The sequence below is a fragment of the Ailuropoda melanoleuca genome, chromosome 1, assembly GCF_002007445.2.
Source record: "Ailuropoda melanoleuca isolate Jingjing chromosome 1, ASM200744v2, whole genome shotgun sequence".
NCBI lineage: Eukaryota > Metazoa > Chordata > Mammalia > Carnivora > Ursidae > Ailuropoda > Ailuropoda melanoleuca.
The window spans coordinates 200,684,669-200,705,946 of NC_048218.1; the positions used below are offsets into that span (position 1 = coordinate 200,684,669).

Genomic DNA, 21,278 nt, shown 5'->3' on the forward strand with positions numbered 1-21,278 from the left:
GCGGTGTATACGTATAATAGACCATTATTGAGCCTTAAGAAAGAAGGAAATCTTGCCATTTGCAACAACATGGATGAAGCTAGAGCACGCCCCAGGTGGAATAAGCCAGTCACAGAGACATGAATAAAACATGATCCCACTTCTATGAAGTACCAAAGGAGTCCAGGTCATAGAAGCAGAAAGTAGAACGGTGATTGCCAAGGTCTCTGAGAAGAAGGGAATGGGGACTTGGACTGATATACAGTTCAGTTATGCAAGACGAAGACTGGCTCGGGATTTGCTACACGACAGAGTAGAACAACGTAGTGCCCACAGTTAACAACACTGTTCTGTGCACTTCAGACGTTGTTAAGAGGATAGGTTTCATGTCAAGTGTTTTGGCCACAAAACCAAAGCAAACCAAAACAAGGAAGCTATTGGAAGTGACAGATATGTCTATTAGTTTGACTGTGGTGATGGTTTCATGGCTGTGCGCCTGTCTCCAAACTCATTCAACTCTATACATCAAATATGTGCAGTTTTTTTGTGCATCAATTTTACCTCAATAAAGCTGCTCAAAAATAAATAAAAGGAAAGTAAATCTGATACAGGAGAAAAAGGCCTCTAAAACACTAACTTACAATATTAAAGGGAATTGGTTGCCTGGATGCCGGATGAGCTCAGAGGGATGCTAAGAGAGACAATTGACCAGTTTAATGAGAACAGAAACCCTAGCCCCGTGTTCCTAAGCAACAGGAGCTCATATACGTTCTTTCTAAAAAGACGCATAAAAAGCCTCAGCGATCTCTACCTTCTGTCTCTAGGTCTCCGCCGAAGTTTCAAAGCCATGGGGAAAAATATTTGTTGTGACCGGGGGTCTCTGCCCTTGTATCCGTCAGGCAGGGGCAGGGGTTGTGCGGACCCAGCTGCCTCTGCCTATGACACAGGGAGACCTAGTAGAGTCTCAGAGCAGGTTCCTAGAGGAAGTCATGTTTAAGATGACATCCTGAAGGTGAGCTGGAGTTAATTATGTGGGACTGGGGATAATGAACCGACCGGCATGGCTGGGAGATCCATGCAACATTACTCAGGCAGGAAAGAAATTGGTGTGTTTAATGAAAGGTGTAGTTAGTAAGGTGGCGTGAGCAAAGAGGGAAAAAGGGGGTGAGTACAAGGTGAGACTGGAGAGAGATGAAAGTCAGGACATTTCGCATAACTGGAAGAATGAAAGAGCATATGATCCCTCGATGGTGGAATATAGCAAGAGAAGAGGAGAGAAATTTAAGAAGCGTATTTACCTTGAATGGTAGCTAGAAAAGGTTGAAAAAGCAAATTATACTGATAAACCATCAAACAATATAGGTTAATAACTGAGCAAATGTAACGACTACTAGTAACCATCCTATGTGAGATGGAGGCATATACCAGCTGCTTGTGTCCCTGTCTGGTCTGATACTTGAGATGCCTGGCTGCTCCTTCCCAACGTGGGAACCCCCGTTCACCGCAGGGCGAGTGATGGCAGTATCAGAGGGTGTCTGGTGAATTTGCCCCTCTGACCACTAGGAGGTGATGTGGGTCTTTCTAGAACACACCTCTAGCGTATAAAGAGCAAGCATAGATCTTCCTTGTTCTGAGAAATGGTTACATGGGGTTCCTCAGGTGAGATATGTAGCTGCTGGTTGGAACAATGACTTGCAGATATCTTGGGATGCTGATAGGTCCTTGAAATGGTGGGATCCAACAGTATTCACCGCAAATCCAATTCCCGTAGTTGTCCGGTGCATACATAACTGGTAAATAAGCAAACAAATGCCATCATCATTTCTGTTCAATGTTGTGCTGAAACTGCAGCCAATGGAACAAGAAAAATTGGGTAAGAACGAGAAAGCAAGAGGAAAATGTGGTTATCGACAGATGACGAGTTTAATAGAAGATCCAGGGACAGCTGGGTGACTCAGTCAGTTAAATGTCTGACTCTTGATTTTGGCTCAGGTCCTGATCTCAGGGTCATGAGATCGAGTCCTGCATCAGAGTCCACACTGGGTGTGGAGCCTGTTTAAGATTCTCTCTCTCCCTCCCTACCGCACTCTCTCTCTCTTTCAGAGAAAGAAAGAAAGGAAGGAAGGAAAAAAGGAAGAAAGGAAGAAAGAAAGAAAGAAAGAAAGAAAGAAAGAAAGAAAGAAAGAAAGAAAGAAAGAAAGCAGAGAGACGCAAAGGAATCTAAAGAATCATTGTATTATTAATAATAAAATCTAATAAGTTTTAAGTTTTCTGAATTCAAAATAAATATAAAAAATCAGTTTTTCAACATACTAGCAACAGTTAAAAGCTATATTTTTTAAAGAGAGAGATCACTTATAAATAGTAACATAATATATAAAACAGTTAAGAACAAATCTATTAATAGCAACACCTTAACACAAAAAATTATTAAAATTTTAAAAGTAGATGACGTAAAAATCTGGAATAAGTGGAGATACATGCCATGAAAATGAATAAGGAAACCCAAAAGTAAGAGTATTCCTCTTTCTACAATATCATCTGTGTGTTCAAAGCAGCACTAATTAAAATCACAAAAGATTGCCCTACCAATCATGCAATTATTTTATAATTTAGGATAATAGAAAAGGCATAAATAAATAGACAAATGGAAAATAATACTAAGATTAAAAAGAGTCCCATGCATGTAAGACGCCTAATGTATGACAGCCATCATTGTGGGTGTATAAGGGAATGACGGAATATGCAGCAAGTTACTCTGCTATAAGTGGTTATCCATGGAAGGAAAGGTGAATTGAAACCTTTCCTCACGGCATAAGCAAAAATAAATTCTACATGGATTAATCGCTTTAATGAAAAATTCTGAATGCTCATTGTTTTGGTAAATAACATGGGAGTATATCTTTATGAACTTATGCTATGGGAGCCTCTTTTATAAAAAATAAAATAAAAAATGCATACCCAAAATAAGAGAACAATGAACTCCACTAAATTAAGAAATTCAACAACAAAAAGAAATCACAAAGAGATGAAAACACCAGCCACAGATCGGAGAGATATTAACGACACACGCAACTGACAAAGGTTTCGTTTCCAGAATACACAAAGAACTGTTACAAATAATAGTAAGCAAAAAGAAATATGGGCAAAGGGCTATTTACAGAAAACACTAGAGGACTCTAAATATGAAAATTACATTCACCGTCCTCGGCTATCAGAACAATGCAAAACCAAACTGCAGTGAGATCTATTTTAACCTGACAAAATTAAAAGGATACTAAGTATTCTTCAGGTCTTAAGGTGGAGCACTTGAAAACCCTTGTGGACTGTTGATGGGACAATTGACTTGGCTGAACTCATCTGGAAAGCATCTTGCCACATTATGTGAAGTTGACATGGAGACCTTCAGGCTCAACCTTCACACTCCCAGGAATAGAGGAAATCTTGCACCTGTGCCTGAACATGCAGGGAAACGTACAAGAAGGCAGTACTGTTTGCAGTAGCATAAAAACCTAAGGAAAAAAAACACCAATTCAAGAATGGATAATAAATTTAAGTGAATAAGTAGAATGGAATGCTACATAATAGTGAAAATGAATGATCTAAAATCATATGCTTCAACATGAATTAATAACACAGACGTAATGTTGCATGAAAAAAGAACGTCACAGAGAAAAATGTGAACACAACAATTCCCTTTAGATAAATTCAAAGACATACAACATTAAATAATCTATGATTTATAGATTCTTCATAAGTACTACGAATACAATGAAAAGCCGGAGAATAAAAATATAAACTTCAGGGCAATGGATATCCAGACAATGACATCTGGAAGAATAACACGGAGGCTTAAATTCTCCGTCAATAACCCATCTCCTCAGCTGATCGCTCAGACAACAGGAGTCAGGCTCTGGTTTCCCTAGATGCGTTGTGCATTTGTCATTATGTTTTGTGTAGCTCGACATTTTTAACGTAAAGTAACCCCTCTGTGATTTCATAAGTGCGGCAAAACTGTGATTGATAAACACCACGCTATATGATTCATGGCCTGAGATGCAAGGAGAAGGGGAGAAGGCAAACTGACAAGTTAAAAAGCCAAGAAATGAACAATATTTATAATATTTATTAAAAAAATAGCAAAAGAGCAGCCTCTGGGAAAAAGGAAACAAGAGCAGGTTGAAACTCCCGCTGGTGGTTTTCACCCGCTCTCCCTGCCCTCCACATTCTCTGACATGTTTTCGTCTCTCACACACATGGTGACTACAAAGGCAAGAGCCAGTGATCACGTCACGAGGAGGCTGCTGATGGGGACAGGTAAGCCTGACAGAAAAGGCCACTTGCCACCTCTTTTTCCCCTCCGAGCCAACATGTTCTTCAGACTTCTCTGCTGTGGCCCTTTTTTTCTGGGAAGCAGGTAAGCTCTTGCTGCGAGCTTGCTGGATGCCGGTTCCAGGATGGTCTCCTGTGACTGCAATATCAGGCTGCCTCCTGGGCTTTTTCTCCAGTTGCTGTCTCTTCCTTCCACAGGTTCCCTGGACACTAAGGTCACCCAGAGTCCTGGACACCTGGTCAAAGGGAAAGGACAGAAAGCAAAGATGGATTGTGTCCCTATAAAAGGACATAGTTATGTTTATTGGTATCATCGAAAGCTGGAAGAAGAGTTCAAGTTTTTGGCTTACTTACAGAACAACGATATTATTGATAAAATAGAAACGTTCGATCGTCAGTTTTCAGCTCAATGTCCCAACGACTCACCCTGCACCCTGGAAATCAAGTCTGCTGAGCCAGGGGACTCAGCCCTGTATATGTGTGCCAGCAGCAAAACCACAGTGCTGAATGTTAGCTTTTCTTAGAACACAAACACATCATGGACAAAGCTCAGGAAATAACATGGTGTATTAGGGAGGTAGGAACTAACAGAAACGCTGTGTGGAGGAGCATAAACCAGAAGGAAAAATTTGTAGAGAGCAGCTCCAGGTGAGCAGAAAGGGATGTTTAAAACAGCTGATGGGGAAAAAAACCCAAGAAAGGGGAAGGAAGGTGTAAAAGGGGCTGAGGTTCCCCATTTTGCAAGATATCTAGCAAAGGAAAGAAGGACAGATCCACCCAGGATACCTCCCCCCACCATGAATCTGATGGATTTTTAATAATCTTTATGAGCACATGTAATTCTGTGTTCTTTCCTGGCAATGTTGTGTCTTTGGGAATGAGGATAACGGGCAGGTCACCTGTCTTTCACGCAGACCCCGACCATCTGGGGCAGCACATTTCTTTGAACCAAACCCTGAGAATTGCTAGGGTTTTGTGACTGCTTCTCATAGCTGTCCCTGCCCTAGGAACTTGGTGGGAAACTCAGAAACCCCCTCCCTCCAGAATACTACAGTCATGCAACTTTTAAAAGCGACTGTATTGGGACATAACACACAAGCCATAAAATGCATCTATTTTAAGTATTTATTTCAATACGTTCTGTCCAATTTTTACACTCATGTGACCAGCATGACAGTCAAGATGTAGGACATTTTCTGCTCCCCAGAAAGTTCCCCCATGCTCCTTAATTGAGGCCTTTGTTAATTTCTCTCAGCATTATTATGTGGGTTTTTTATCATACATATCTTGCACATATTTTGTTGAATTTCTCCTATTTATTTTAAGAAAGGTATTATGAATGTGCCTTTTAATATTCATAAGAACTTTATGGGGCGCCTGGGTGGCACAGCGGTTGGGCGTCTGCCTTCGGCTCAGGGCGTGATCCCAGCGTTATGGGATCGAGCCCCACATCAGGCTCCTCCGCTATGAGCCTGCTTCTTCCTATCCCGCTCCCCCTGCTTGTGTTCCCTCTCTCGCTGGCTGTCTCTATCTATGTCGAATAAATAAAAAATAAAATCTTTAAAAAAAAAAAAAAAAAGGAACTTTAGGGCGCCTGGCTGGCTCAGTCCCTTAAGCATCTGCCTTTGACTCGGGTCATGATCCCAGTCCCGTATCCGGCGCCCTGCTCAGCGGGCAGTCTGCTTCTCCCTCCACCTCTGCCTGCCCCCTGCTCCTGTTCTCTCTCTCTCTCTCTCCCTCTCCCTCTCTCTCAAATAAATAAATGAAATCTTTAAAAAATATAGCCAAAAGAACTTGAGTTATTAACATATCTTCTGCCAAGATTTCACATTACCCCAATTCAGATCAGTCTTTACATTTCTCAGCTGAAGTCTCACGGTCAGTACATTACATAAAAATACCTTGTCCAGAAGACAGTGCTCACCAGCAAGTGTACGTGAGCTCACAACGTCGACCTCACTTCCTGCGTGAACCCGCTAAGGGTCAGTACTGCTCTGCTCTCAGCTAAAATATATCAATGCAAACATACTGGTAAAAGGTGTGAAACTTCTGCAACGTGCACGTGAAGACGAGGTACTTTTTGCTGATGCGAATAAGCCAAGAGTCAAGAATAGTGAAGGGGACTGTTTTCCCTGCAGCAGGTGACTTGAAGTGGAGATGGGGCATTGCTGTGTACTGGTCCGCCGGGGAGGTCTCTTCTCGCTCCTCCCCAGGCCATTTCCTCAGGTCCTCACTCCTGCAACACGGGGTCACTTTTGTCCTCATTTTCCTACACAATCACTTCAGTGTTCTTAGTTTTCAGTATCCAGATCAGCAATCTCTCCCTTTTGAATGGATTGTTTAGACTGCTTGCTTTTAAGATACTTAAAATAACTAAATAGTATTTAGTTATAATTAAATACATTTATTTAATATATAATATATAACAATAATATTTAATATAATTAAAATAAATAATATAATTATATAATATTTAGGCAAAAATGCCACATTTGCTCGTTTCCTTTCTTCCCTTTACCCTATTTCCTCTTTCCCCTTCTAGGTAAAATTTTTACTATTTTCTTGGTTTATCCTTTCTGTGCTTGTTTTGAAAATATATAAAGCATCCCAGATGAAGAAGTACCTTATTAGAAGCATGGGATGGGAGCAGACCATGGAGTCTTTTGCAATATGGGAAAAGACGTTTAACAATGTAAGCTTTTTCATTGTTTACTCCTTTGAGCTACCTCTGAAACAGGACACTGCTTAACAATGCATGCAAAGAGGATCTCGAATCCACTAGCAGCGTCTAAATTCTGTCGACAAGAAGAGTATATATCTTACCATTCATTGGGATCTGGAGTGTCTCAGAATTCATAACCCTTGCTACTGTAAGAGGTTATTTTAAAGCATATACTGTGTAGAACTTTGTGCAATTCTGTTTTGGAGATATTATTTCTGGTTGCAGGTTTCCTGAGCATAAAGCATCACTCTTTCATGCAAGAAAGTATATCTCTATCGTGCTGTGTCCCTGTCATCTTCCATTCCAGTAATGCCCCTCAAGAATCACATATACACTGGGGTGCCCAGGTGGCTCAGTTGGTTAAGCGTCAGACTCATGATCTCAGCTCAGGTCTTGATCTCAGGGTCAGGAGTTCAAGCCCCACGTTGGGCTCCATGCTGGGTGTGGAGCCTATTGAAAAAAAAAAAGAGGAAGACATGGAAGAATCACATATATGTCATGAGAATGAAGATGAAGAGGGAGAGGATGAAGGTAACTGATGTTGAGGTCGGCACATGGATAGATTATAGAAATTGTATCACGTTCCCAGGACTAGAATACAATCATAGTAAGTCCCTGTTATGGTCAAGTTCAGGTCGGCAAATCAGTCTAAAGAAGGGGTTTACACTTTTTTCTTTTTTCTTTTTTTTAAATCAGAACAGTTTGGACAAATCTGAGATTGCACATGTGGGCCAACTATTTCTGGGAATGGATGAACTTCCTACTGCTTCCTTCCATGGACTGCATCCAGCATGAAGCATATTCTCTTCTAAAGCAGTCGTTCTAACTTGCGACCCATGGACCTCCAAGGGGGGCATAGATAGAATTCAGGGAATCCGTGAATTGGAATGGGAAAAATATATCTTTAATATAATATAGTCTCTAATATATAATATTAATATGTAATACTAATATATATATAATCTCTAACAGTGTAATATAATCTCTAACTAAAATATAGCACTTAGTTCATGAGAGATACAGTGAATAAACCACAGCAGTGTTAGCAAGACCTGTGACAAAGGCAATAATAGAAATCACAGGTATTTGCATATATTATGGTTCATATGAAAGTCATAGGTATTTTTTATCTCATGACATAGAATAGATGTCTATACTGTCGTCGCTGCTTTGAAATTGTGGTAGTGTACAAAATCACCAGGATACGTTTTATTTAATGAATTTTAAAGATGTCTTATAGTAATATATCATAAATTTCGTTTAAAATATTTTAATAACTGCATTTCAAAATAATTGGCTTCCTTTGTAATACAACGTATTCCATTTCATGGGTTTAAAACATTATTCTTGAGAAGGGGTTCTCAGGGTTCATGAGATTGCCGAAGGGGTCCATGTACCAATAAGGTTAAGAGCCTCTGTGTGAGGGATGCGATCCTCAGCTTTGAAGATGTGATTGAGAACCTGTAGCAACTGAAAGCAACCTGCCAGCAAGCACTCTTGGTCTGAGTTCTACCCGTACTCTTGCACTTTCTGATGGTCCTAATTCCAAATCATTGTATCATTGCCTTTCCCCTTCTCTCCCCGCCCCCGCCACACGCATCTTTCTCCCAGGCAGGGCAGCAACAGTTTCTAAGCCACCACATTCCAACCAAAAGTTTCATCATGAAAGTATCTTTATTACAGATGACCTCAGAACATAAAAATAAAGCAAACATTTATCTACCAAAATAACAGCATTCTTGAAATAACTAATCTATGATTAGTTATTTTTATTTATCTAAGACTCTCAAGAAGAAACTATGTTATGCAATGAATTTGCACTCATTGGATAAATTTCAACTCGATATGGGAGAATGACATGTTAGCTAGTTAGCACAATTCTGGAAATGCCTGATTTTCTTTGACATAGTGTTAACTCCATAAATTCCGTGGATTAGAATACCAGGCCCAGAAAATAATCACAGCAAACACAAATTCGGTACTTATTCTATATGAAGAATGGTACTAAATTCCTTACTGATATAAAGTTCACAACAACTTTTGAAGTAGATACTCATTATACCCATTTTACCGGTGAGAAAATAAAGTCAAGGGAAGTTAAAGAGACTTGCCCACGTTTATGTAGCTGCTAGATGGCAGCACCAGGACTCGAGCCCAGGCTCTAATCCACTGCCACTAGGGGAGGGTGGGCTTAGGACCATTTGCTGTTGCCGAAATCACTGGAGGAGCCTGTGCTCCATCTCTACTGTATCCATTATAATAAATACAGAGGACGGAGAGAATGGACTCTATTTTATAACAACAAAACATGTGAACATGTTCCTGTATTTGAAACAGTATTGGTGAGAACAGAGCAGTTGATGGGCAAGCAATAGACTCTGAAAATTGTAGGCAATTCTTTTCCTCACTCTGATCACAGCAAGTGCCCACACACGGCATATTGAGTGTGACCCTGACCAGGAAATCAGGAATCTGGTCTTCTCACCATGGGGGAGCTTGTCCATTTAGAAGAGATATAAAGAGTTGCGTAGGCAGAAGAGAAGACGCAGGTGACTTGACCTCTCTGACCCTTAGAATCCCCATCTGCAAAATGAGCTTTGACAGTCAGTCACTTATAGCAGTGACAGCGTCTGCACACTGAGGCAGGGGGAGCCCTACATCCTACTCCTTTCCCTTGGCCTCTCTCAGAGTCTGTGTCTAGACCTTCACAAAGACTCTGTCCCTACCATGGGCAGTTGGGCCCTCCACTGTGTGGTCCTTTGTCTCCTGGGAACAGGCGAGTCCAACACCCAGTCAGTAAATTCCTGTCCCCACTCTGATAACATCTTATAATAGCATCGGGCTCTCTTCTGGACATTTTCTCCAGCCTTTGTGTCCTTACCCCCCCGCCCCGCCCCCAGGACCCCTGCATGCTGAAATCTACCAGATGCCAGCATTCCTGCTCGCCAGGGCCGGACGGGCCGTGACTCTGGAGTGTAAACAGAACTTGAGATACAATGCCATGTACTGGTACTGGTAGGACCTGGGGCGAGGTCTGAGACTGATTTACTACTCAACTGTTGAAAAGATGTTCAGAGAGGAGACTGGACTGAAGGCTACAGTGTTTCCCGAAAGGAGAAGGGGCTGTTTCCCCTCACTGTGACATCGGTGCACGCCAACCAGACGGGCGTGTATCTCTGTTCTGGAAGCGTTCCACAGTGGAGCGCGGCCGTTCGCCACCTGCACACAAAGCTGCTCGTGTCCTGCAGCCCCCACCACACCCTAGGCTTTTTTTTTTTTTTTTTTTTTTAATGCCCCTCTGCTGAGGATCCTTCCTTGCACTCTCTGGATTCTTAATAAAGCACTCCCGAGAACGGATCTAGGAGACACGCTTTGCTACTTGTGTTTCCACTCTTTTAGTCCTTTTATATTTATCTGTATCTTTTCTTGAAATGGTACTCTGTCCTGCCACCTTTCCCAAGGCAAAGGATACGAAATTGAATAGAAACAGATCAAGAAACTAATAGTCTAGTATGAGAGTAATTAGAATAGATTAGAATAGAATAGGAGGGGTGGGGGTGGGGTCATGAGATCTAGAGAAAAACCCAAGAGATTTCAAAGGCTCTGGCCATATGTTATTTCCTGAGTGGGGTTATTGGTTCAAGGGCTCATTTTATTGATGTGTTATCAAATTATTGTGTGTATATTCAATAACAGTATTTTAATGTGGAGAAAACCACCTCATCGAACAACTGAAGGAGGAAGGAGAAACCTATGGAAAGATACACACTAAGCTGTTAACATGACTTCCCTGGAATAGGGGTGGGAGGAAGTAAGAGGAAAGTAAGCAAAAATAGATCACGGAAAAAGAAGTGTATTACTTAAAATAAAGGTTGATAAGAAAATCAGAGAAGAAAATGAGAGGTTATCTCATGATAAATGAGCTAGTTAAACCAGACCAGAAATACCAAGAAGGCGAAATAATCTGCAAACCAGTGGCTACTCTCAGAGTCATAAAAACCATAACAAAGCATCTGTATTGTTTGAAAAGATAATTAGATTATCATCAAAAGCGATGCCCAGTCCTGAGTTAGAACCCATGTTAAAGGATCTCTTTCAAACAGCTGCTAAACTTTGAATAAAAACCAGGCAGTAGATAAAACGAAAAATTCATTGATAGGGAAAGATGATTATGAAAACTGTATTAAGTTATACAGTTTTTAGAAGGTTATAGAACAGCATTTACAGAATGAGATAATTTTCATCAAAGAGCACGTGTCTATGTACACATATGCACAGAGAGGGTGAAAGGAGAGATCTGGAAAGAATCCCACTGAGGGGTTAACAGGTCTCATCTTTGGCAGTCATGTGGTATTTTATCTTTTATTGTACAACTTCCTAAAAAATATATATATATATAGTTTCTGTTGGTAAAACTAGATATAAATTGCTTTAAAAAATGAATATTTATAAATGAATAAAATACAAACTAGGTATATTTACTGAGCTGGGATGAAACTTTCCTTCTGAGGCCAGAGGTGTTTTTGTAACATGAAGCAGTTACATGATTACGAGTCTGCAGAATGGTCATGTCACAGGAAGGCTGCTGATGGGACCTGGGGAAGCTTCATCCTTTTGAAGATTTGATGCCGCTGTGGGCGCAGGGCTCCTCTGCTGTCACCTGAGCCTGTGGGTCCTGAGGACAGAAGAAAAGTCCTGTTCTGGGCTTCTCAACCCCCAGCCCCAAGCTCTTCCCTTGTCAGGGTCCCTCCTGGGCTTTGTCTACAGCTTCTGTGTCCTCTTCTTAAAGGTGCTATTGATGCCAAAGTCACGCAGACTCCAGGACGTCTGGTCAAAGGCAAAGGACACAAAGCAAGGACAGATTGTATCCCTGAAAAGGGACATACTTTTGTTTACTGGTATCAACAGACCCAGAAAAAAGAGTTGAAGTTTTTGATTTACTTTCAGAACGGACAAGTTCCTAATCAAATCAACTTGCTCAAAGAGCAATTCTCAGATAAATGCCCCCCAAACTCACCCTGCGTTCTGGAAATTCAGTCCTCTGACCCAGAAGACTCAGCACTATACTTCCGTGCGGGCAGCTAATCCCTGGCACAGAGGTGGTGTTCCTCTAAGTGCACAAACTCTTCGTGGACCCAACTCAGGAAGCGGGTGGTGTATTCGGTTGGAAGGAGGTAACAAGTTAACTGGAGCTAGCTTACGCCACAGTGGACTTACCACGAGGCTAAAGGCTGTTCAGCAGCCATGAAGGAATGATGGACAATTCTGGAAAAAAAACACCACTTGGGCCTGGGTCTGGAAAAACTGCCTCTTCAGTTCTCATTTTTTTTCTTATTTTGTCCACTTCGTGTAATTCTCTCCCTGTGTTCTGTCTTTCTCTTTTCTTCGAGTCCTTGTGGTGATGTCAAGACAATAACTAAAGCTCACGATTCGGCTGCCATCATTTCACCACACTGATAAGGGCCAGCTCAGCTCTTTCTAAACCTGGGGTTAAATCCAGGGGAAACAGTAGCCTGTTCATGATCCAGCCATGAACCTTTTCCTGGAGCATTCAACCCGTACCATGTATGCCTGAATGTATGTATTTCAAATCATATAAATCTTACTTTATTATGCATGCAATTCTGCCTTCTAGATTTTCCCACTTGGCTCGAGTGAAATTCTTCATTATTCTGTATGTGACTGTAGTCCATCGTTTCTAAGTGACGCACAGTGCTCCGTGCCCTCTTCTCCAGAATACACCCAATTTTCCTCCAACTTCGTGCCAGCTTTGAGTATGCTTATACATATCCCTTCCTGGACCTGTATATTCATTATAGGATTGTATGCCCAGAATCATGACTGCTGAGACATGGTCTACCATTTGTATTTATTTTATGTATCTAGATACCACCAGAGGGCTCCTCGGAATTGCTGTATGAGTCTCAAATCTCACTTAAAAGCACATAAAGCTTCCCATATCCCCTTACCCTCTTATGCTGTTATCTAGTTTCCAGACTGTTGTCAGTCTAATAGTGTAAAGAGATTCTGATCTCTTCCATCCTGTTTCCCCTAGATTACCACCCGTGTTTACCCTAACGATGCACATGACAATTTAAGAAAAATAAATAAAATCAATGATTTACTAGGAAGAGAGAGGGAGTTTACTTTATACTCCTGTACTATCAACTGGCAACAATCTAGAAAGCTGGAAAGTGGTGTCTCCCTCCCTCCTTCTTCCATTTGCATTTTTTTTTCTGTTTGCTAATGAGTTTAAGTACTTCTTCATTCGATGTTGGTCCCAGATTTCTGTTCTCAAAATGGTCTCTTTGTATCCTTAGGCCATTTCTCTAGTAAGAGTTCTGCGTTTTTCTCAATGATTTGTAGGCGTTTCTTAGTTACACTACTAGATATCGGTCTCTTTCTTATTTTAGAGTAAAATTGAAATGCCACCTCCCTATATGGTGCATCCCCATCCCAAACTTCAAAGAACCAGTAGATGTGGAGAGAAACAGGTGGTCTTTCTTCTGCGCAGGTGCTTGTAATGTCCATTACATGAATGACATCTCTATTCTCCCAGTTCCAGGTCCCTGGCTATCCAGAGTGCTGGCTTCCCCATTATTACTCATATCCTTGTGTAGCACAGAAACGTTGCCAACCACTGTTATGCCCCAAACTGCTTACCATCCATCAACAACCTCCTTTCACCCAGAAATGCTGAGAAAATCCTTCACTCCATTCAACTGTGCTTTTTGCTCCCTGGAGTGAACCAAATTAATTTTCCTCTCTCTCTTTATTTTTTTTTTCTCTAATTGGATTCTGCTGGCTGGTTAGAGGAAGGAGAAGTAAAAATTCACATATTTTTTCTTAAAGACTTACTATTTGCCCTCATATTATCTATTTTAGGGCCAAATGCTATCCAGTGCAATCACCAATTTCACTGAGCTCTTGATATGACAGCTGATTCATATTAATTCCACCATTTTAATTCACTGAGACATAAAAGGATTGGGAAATTTTTCATTGCATTACATGGCATTTTAGTCTCTGGGGAAAGAGGGAAGAGTAAAAAGAGAGCCATGAAAAATATATTTCAAAGAATGTATATAGTTATGGGAAATAAATTTTTTTTTACAAAAAATATGAGAATGTTATATGCTCTGTGTGTGGGGGGAGGGTTCCACTGGACAAATTAAAACAAATTCCTGAGGAATAATTTAGGGAAACAAATTTTAAGTGATACTCAGAAAACTACCAGCATTTACTATAAAGATGGAAATGCTAACTTAAGAGAAGAATCAAACCAACAATTTAACAGGGAATGAGAAAATATGAGTAGAAAAACTCTCATGTAAGTTTGGAAAGAAATAATACTTGTGAAAATGTGTTTAAGAACAGGTAAAAATGACTTATGTTACCCAGTTTGATCAAGGGCCCTGTCAGAATGTTACTCGTATAAACTACTTACAGTAGTGTCAGCTTGACAACGAGGATTAGGACCTTAAAAGTGCAGAAACATTGTCATAATTATATAATTATATCGACCATAACAGGAATTTGGGGGCACCTGGGTGGCTCAGTTGGTTAAGCGTCTGACTTAGGCTCAGGTCATGATCTGGGAGTCCCGGGATCAAGCCCCACATCGGGCTCCCTGCTCAGCGGGGAGTCTGCTTCTCCCCTGCCTCTGCCACTCCCCCTGCTTGTGCTCTCTCTCTCTCTCTCTCTCAAATAAATAAAATGTTTTTTGAAAAAATAACAGGAATTGGGCTTCAAGTCAAACGGGTAGTTGTTATCGTACTTGCTTACATCTCTAAGCCACTGTAAAGCTTGAAAGAAGTTTTTAAGGTGGCCGTTCTCAGACATTAGACAGCAGGCAGTAGAGGGAAGAGGAAAGGGGGCTTCACGTTTGCCCCAAGAGAGAAACAGGTGAAACTGCTTCTAAACTGTAGCATAAGAGCCTGGAACCCAAGCAGAGCAAGCGGCCTCGATGCGGCCGGAAGGCAGAGAGCAGAGGTCAGGGCTGCGGAAGTGGCTGATGTTTGTAGGGGGAGCTGGTGTAGAGAAGGAAGCTATGCAGAAAAACTGCTCAGAAGGGGGAATGAAGCATGAGAGACTATGGACTCTGAGAAACAAGCTGAGGGCTTCAGAGGGGAGGGGGTGGGGGAATGGGATAGGCTGGTGATGGGTAGTAAAGAGGGCACGTATTGCATGGTGCACTGGGTGTTATACNCACTGGGTGTTATACGCAACTAATGAATCATGGAACTTTACATCAGAAACCAGGGATGTACTGTATGGTGACTAACATAATATAATAAAAAAAACCATTAAAATAAATAAATAAATAAATAAATAAATAAAAATTAAAATTAAAAAAACCCTAAAAACCAAACCAAACAAACAAATAAATAAATAAATTATTAAAAAAAGAAAAAAAAGAAAAACTGCTCCCAACACGGTGTGGGGTCCGACACTGAACAGCGGATACGTACAGAGCCTCCATGAAGCCTGACAGCAGGAGTGGAGATTCTGGCGGCCACGCAGTCCTGGGGGACATATGAATCCTGACCAGCCAGAGTGGAGAGACCTCGCTGAACCCCCTGGGAATACACTTGGCACCCCAAGGGGGGTCACACCTCAGTCCTAGAATAAAAGCCACTCTAAAAGTGCTCTAACAATGTTCCAGGAACCTCCAAGGGATCTGGTTGATCTGCAAATAAGTTACCTGCCTGTTAGAGAAAACTATACAGCACTCTATGAATGAAGGCAGAAAGAAAGAAAGAAAGAAAGAAAGAAAGAAAGAAAGAAAGAAAGAAAGAAAGAAGAAAGAAAGAAAGAAAGAAAGAAAGAAAGAAAGAAAGAAAGAAAGAAAGAAAAAGAAGGGAAGGAAGGAAGGAAGGAAGGAAGGAAGGAAGGAAGGAAGGAAGGACTTCTAGACTCTCAACAATGTAACATCCACAATTCCAATCATGCAATGAAAAAGTACATGGAGAGAATGGGTAAATATCACCCATATGTAGCAGGGAAATCGGCAATGGACACCAACCTTGAAATAACATAGATGCTGGACATTTCAGACAAGGAATTTTAAGTGATTATTAAAAATATGTTCAAGGATTTAGAGAAAAATGTGTTCATAATTTGATCAGTTGATTAAAGTGATTAACCCATTGCAGTCAAGACCAAAGGAGGAAAGACACAAATTACCATCTCAATGATGAAAAAGAGAGTATCTCTAGAAATACAACAGATATTAAAAGAATAGAGTATCATAAACAAGCATACGCCAATAAATTCTACAAGTAGGTGAAATCATTTGAAAAACACCAACTTACCAAACTGGTTCAAGATGAAATTAGCAATGGGAAGAAATTGAATTGCTTATCAAAAACCTTCCCTCCAAAAAAACTTCAGATGCAGATTCCTTTCCTGGTGAACTCTGTCACATGTTTAAGGAAACAAATACCACCAACCTTACAGAAAATTTTTTTAGAAACGAAGGGGTACTACGTCACAGCTCCTTACGTGAAGCTAGCAAAAACCTGATGTCAAACTCTGACAAAGATATGACAAAACACGATTTTTGTGACCGTACATGAAAAAAAATCCTTTTTGACATATTAACAAAGCAAATCCAAACGAGTGTACATAGGTGTGTGTGCGGACGTGTGTATCCAGCTATGGTGGTAATACAACACGACCAAGTGGGTTTATTGCAGAGTGCTTAGGAGAATAATGACCGTATTAATAGATGCTGAGAAAACTTGTGACAAAATCCAGTACTTGTTCAAAATAAGCACTCTTATCAAACTGGTAGACAGAGGGGTTTCTCACCCTGCCGGAGGCTAGCAACAAAGGATCCACAATGAACACCCTGTTTAACGGTTAATATTGAACCCTTGCTTCCTACCGTTGGGAATAAGGCACGATGTTTCCTGTCACCACTTTCCTTCAACATGAGATTGGAAGTCTTATCCTGTGTGACAAGCCAAACAAATAAAAGAAAAAGAAAAAAAGAAAAATCATAAATATTGTAAAGGAAGACAAAAAATTATGACTATTTTCAGATTACATGGTTGTTTATATTAAAAACACCAAGGAATCAATGAACAACAACTAGAAATAATTAGTGAAGTTAGTAAGACAAGATGTGGGGTCAGTACAAAAAAAAAAAATCAAGTGTTTTTATACTAGTTGCAAACAATTGAAAAATGAACTTCAGGAGACAATACCATATACAATAGTATCAATAACAGAAATAAATTCAGCAAAAGATGTTCAATGAAAAACTACAAAACACCACAAAGGGAAATTAAAGAAAATCTTAAAAGTGGAAAGACTTATCATGTTTATGGATTGGATGTTTCAATGCATTAAGATAGCAGTTTTCTCAACAAATAATGTTGGAACAACTGGACGATCACGTGAAAAGGAATTTACTGATACCTTATACTAGAAACAAAAGTCAATTTGAGATGGGCCGTAGACCTAAGCATAAAAGCTGCAACTACGAATCTTCTAGAAGAAAAGAGAAAAACATCTTTGTGAGGTTTTCTTACGACACAGAAAGCACTAACCAGTAGTAAAACTATTTTGTGCCTGAGGACATGCATTATACAGATCAATGGTTCACAGATGAGAAGAGACTTTCAGTGTCTCTAGAATCTCACTCATGAACACAGAGCCCACGGTGAAAAGCCGGGTTTGGGGGGAGGCTGGGCAGTCTTTGCTCTGCCCATGGTGGAGGATGGTTCAGAGAAGTGGGTTGTAAATAAGATTTGGGAAAAATAAAATAAGACAAAATCAGAGGGGGACAAACCCTAAGAGACTTTTCACTCCAGGAAATAAACTGAGGGTTGCTGGAGGAGAGGGGGGTGGGGGCATGTCGTAACTGGGTGATGGGCATTAAGGAGGGCACGTGATGTACTGAGCGGTGAGTTGATACATGCAACTGATGAATCACTAAACTCTACCTCTGAAACTAATAATACACTATATGGTAATCAATTGAATATAAATAAAATAAAATTTAAAAAAAAGATTTGAGAGCTATATGAGCCATCCCAGAGGAGGGAGAATACTGGTCTATGCCATCAAGGACCCTCCGGGTTGTCCAGAAATTGGAGTACCTTTTTCAATTCCATGCCCATCCAATTATGTGTCTTCTCCGTTCCTTCCTCAGATAATGGTCGCTCACTCCTCCTCTGGTATAGATTCTGCTCCCAGGACATCTTGCTTGTACAGACATCTACTGTAGGACTCCACTGGACCTTGACAGACCCTGATAATAGTTTATCTTCACCTCCCAAATCTCTCTTCCACTCCAGTCACTGCCTACAGCAGGGGGCAGCAAAACAGCACGCTTACTTTAAGAACTGCGAATTAAGGACAAACTCAGAAGACAATCTTTCTTATAATTATCCTGTTTGTATTAATGAAGCCCTGGAATAAGCAACTTACTGGAAAAAAATCCAAGTTTCTACTGGTAGGGTTAATGAACAATTCTGTCCAGAAAGAGAGAGAAGGGAGAGTTATACTGGAATGTCATCTAGAAGATGTACACTGGCTGTGAAATGTGCCAAAATAAAGCAACGAGCGTGCAAAATAACATGGAAGAGAGAGAAATAGTTGGGGAATGAACAAGAGAGGCCATGAGTTGGTAATTATTGAAGCCGGGTAATGTGGGGACATGGAGGCTCATTATATTATCACGTCCACTTTATATATGCTGGAAGTTTTCCTATTCAAAAGAAAAACTATTAAAAAAACTTTCCCAATGAGATAGACAGCCAGATTGATTCGAGTAGGAGGCTATGGGATATTCATGGATGAGGAAGAGTCAGGACAAGCACAGACCTGGAGAGCAAAGAGGACAGACTTAAGACATCAATGTTTCACACTGTCTTTGTGGTTGTCCTGTATTTGTACTTTGTTGCATGAAATATTGAAGACCTTTCCTCCTAAAATCAGCAACAATTTATGCTACGCTAAAATAACCTCTTTATTGAACGAGTTCCAGTTCATTCAAAATAGGAGGGAAGATATTAAGTATTTCTTTGGAACACATACCCACGTTAAGAGAATACCTTCCTACAATGAGCCTTTATTTTCAATAAAGATCTGTGCCCAGGAAACATTGACCAGAAAAGCAGTGGGCATTAAAGAGCAGTGGAAATTGGCAACAAAGTCAGTAGGGCTGATCCCCTAGGAAAAGACAAAATAAAACAAAACTCTCAAACTTGATGGTGAGTAGATTGAAATTGCATAGCTTACCTAGACCTGAGTTAGAAAAAAAAAAATGAATAAATGCAGAAAAAAAGAGAAATGTTACAGTGTCACAACCTTCCACTGGGACTGGTTTCCCTTTATTTGAAAGGATTCTGAATTTCCTCCGTAGGTCACTCAACTGGGATGAGGGTGTGGCCTTGAGCAACGGTGCTAGGCAAGGCGTGGGAAGAGGAAGAGAGACTCCTGTCCGGTGGGTGGCAGAGAAGAACCAGGAAGAGATGAGGGAGTTGAAGAGTCTCTGCACCTTTGGTAGGACGCAGAGTAAGCCAAGGCACCGCCTGCCTGAGTAAAGAGGCAGTGAAGGTTAGGCCCCGGGGGGAAAGGAGTGTGCGTGCATCTTTCTCGGAGGCTTGGTAAGCTGAGGGACAGCATCAGTGACCGAATATTTCCCATTTCCTATTCCATGCCCTGTTTCCCCAACAGTCAGAGTGGGAAACGCATCTATCCTGCCTGTCCCTACCATGGGCTTCTTGTTCCTCTGCTGTGTGGCCTTTTGTCTCTTGAGAACAGGTGAGTTTGGGAAACATGGGAAGCCCTGCCTTCAATTTCCCAGGTCCTGGCAGAAGCTTCTCCCTTGAGCCTGTGGCAAGAGGACCCTTCCTAGACTCTGTCTCCAGTTTCTGTCTTGTTTCCCCACAGGCTCCATGGATGCTGGCATTACCCAGACCCCAAAGAATGGGATTATAAAGACAGGAAAGAGCATTTTACTGGAGTGTTCTCAGACGAAGGGCCATGACTATATGCACTGGTATCGACAAGACCCAGGACTGGGGCTACAGCTGATCTACTATTCCTACGTCAATGATATTAACGAAGGAGAGGTCTCCCATGGGTACAAGGCCTCTCGAGAGGACCTGTCGAAATTTTCCCTGTCCCTAGGCTCTGCCATCCCCAACCAGACAGCGCTTTACTTCTGTGCCATCAGTGATTTGCACAGTGCTTGTTGGCCACCTGCTCTCCGTACAGAAAGACAGCACATTTGCTCAGACGGGCACAGAAGGCTTCTCCGTGTGGGACATGGGGATCCTTAGGGGTCTGAGTAGTTCCACGGTGTGCGAGTCTTAGTCCGAGCTTAGGGCCATGTAGGGTCAATGTGCTGCAGGCTATGTGGTGACTGAAACCACAGGCTGGACCGAACCTATCTCTCCTGCCGACTGACCCTCTCTCTCTGTTCTACAGGGGCTAGTTCAGTAGTGTCCTTCGAGGAGAATGACCCTGACATCTGGCAATACCACCCGGTTTGCCATGAGAGCATTTCTTAGCAGCTCCTACACAGTGTGGTTTTTCATGGTTCCTTTGCTTCTGTCCCGCCCACTTTGTAATGTGTTCCACTCCATTCGGCTGCTACTGACAGTCCGTTTGTCCTGCCGTCCCCTTCTCAGCCCTGGTTCCTCCAAGCACCAGGCACTGTCCAGCTCTGTATTTGGGTGCCTTTCTGCCAGAAGCACACTGACTACCTTGTTTTCTAAAACTTCGTCCTAAGTACATTGAATTAGTAGTGAAATCTGACTCAGAAGGTGAAGTTTGTCCAGTATGAGAGCCTGTGATCTATAAAAGTTCTCTTTCATCTACTGCCCCTCACTCGGATCTCTGCGGAGGATACTCTTAACCTGCAGGAGCAGAGAGACTGTGTCATTATCTGGATGTACTGGATTCCAAAAAAATTGTCTGCTCCCCAGCATGGAGCCAAAGCTCAGAGCTTGGAGATTCATCTTTCTCTCAAGGCATTGGACTAAGCCCCCCACTCCCCTGCAGAGAGGACCCCCCGGGAGCCAGTGAACTCCAGGCACAAAAATACTCAATCAAGGGCTGCCATCGCCTGATGTAAAACCCGCCTAAGAACCAAACTGAATACTATCTTATGTGCTTTGTCTTCATACCCCATGAGCCTCAATTATTTCAACAAAAGAATCCACGACGCGGTGACAGTTCACCCAAAGAATGCAACTTATTTCATTTTCCACCTGTTCTGATCTGA

General features: G+C 41.5%; 2 long non-coding RNA genes and 2 gene segments (V, D, J or C); 3 read left to right on the forward strand and 1 right to left on the reverse strand.

Moving 5' to 3' along the window:
- Window positions 1-21,278, reverse strand: part of LOC117795175 — a 140,080-nt gene that overhangs the window by 65,700 nt on the left and 53,102 nt on the right. The gene's annotated exons all lie outside the window — the stretch shown is intronic.
- LOC109490378 overlaps window positions 1-21,278 on the forward strand; it is a 139,661-nt gene that overhangs the window by 60,350 nt on the left and 58,033 nt on the right. Inside the window, 1 exon segment of the C gene segment in view lies at window positions 14,939-14,944. Coding sequence covers window positions 14,939-14,944 — 6 coding nt within the window.
- Window positions 4,350-5,079, forward strand: LOC117795150. The segment is given in 2 exon segments: window positions 4,350-4,396; window positions 4,510-5,079. Coding segments are annotated over 2 exon segments (373 nt in total).
- On the forward strand, window positions 19,453-20,229 carry LOC117795164. Its single transcript, XR_004619013.1, has 3 exons — window positions 19,453-19,603; window positions 19,724-19,810; window positions 19,940-20,229. It is a non-coding gene; the product is annotated as an uncharacterized LOC117795164 (long non-coding RNA).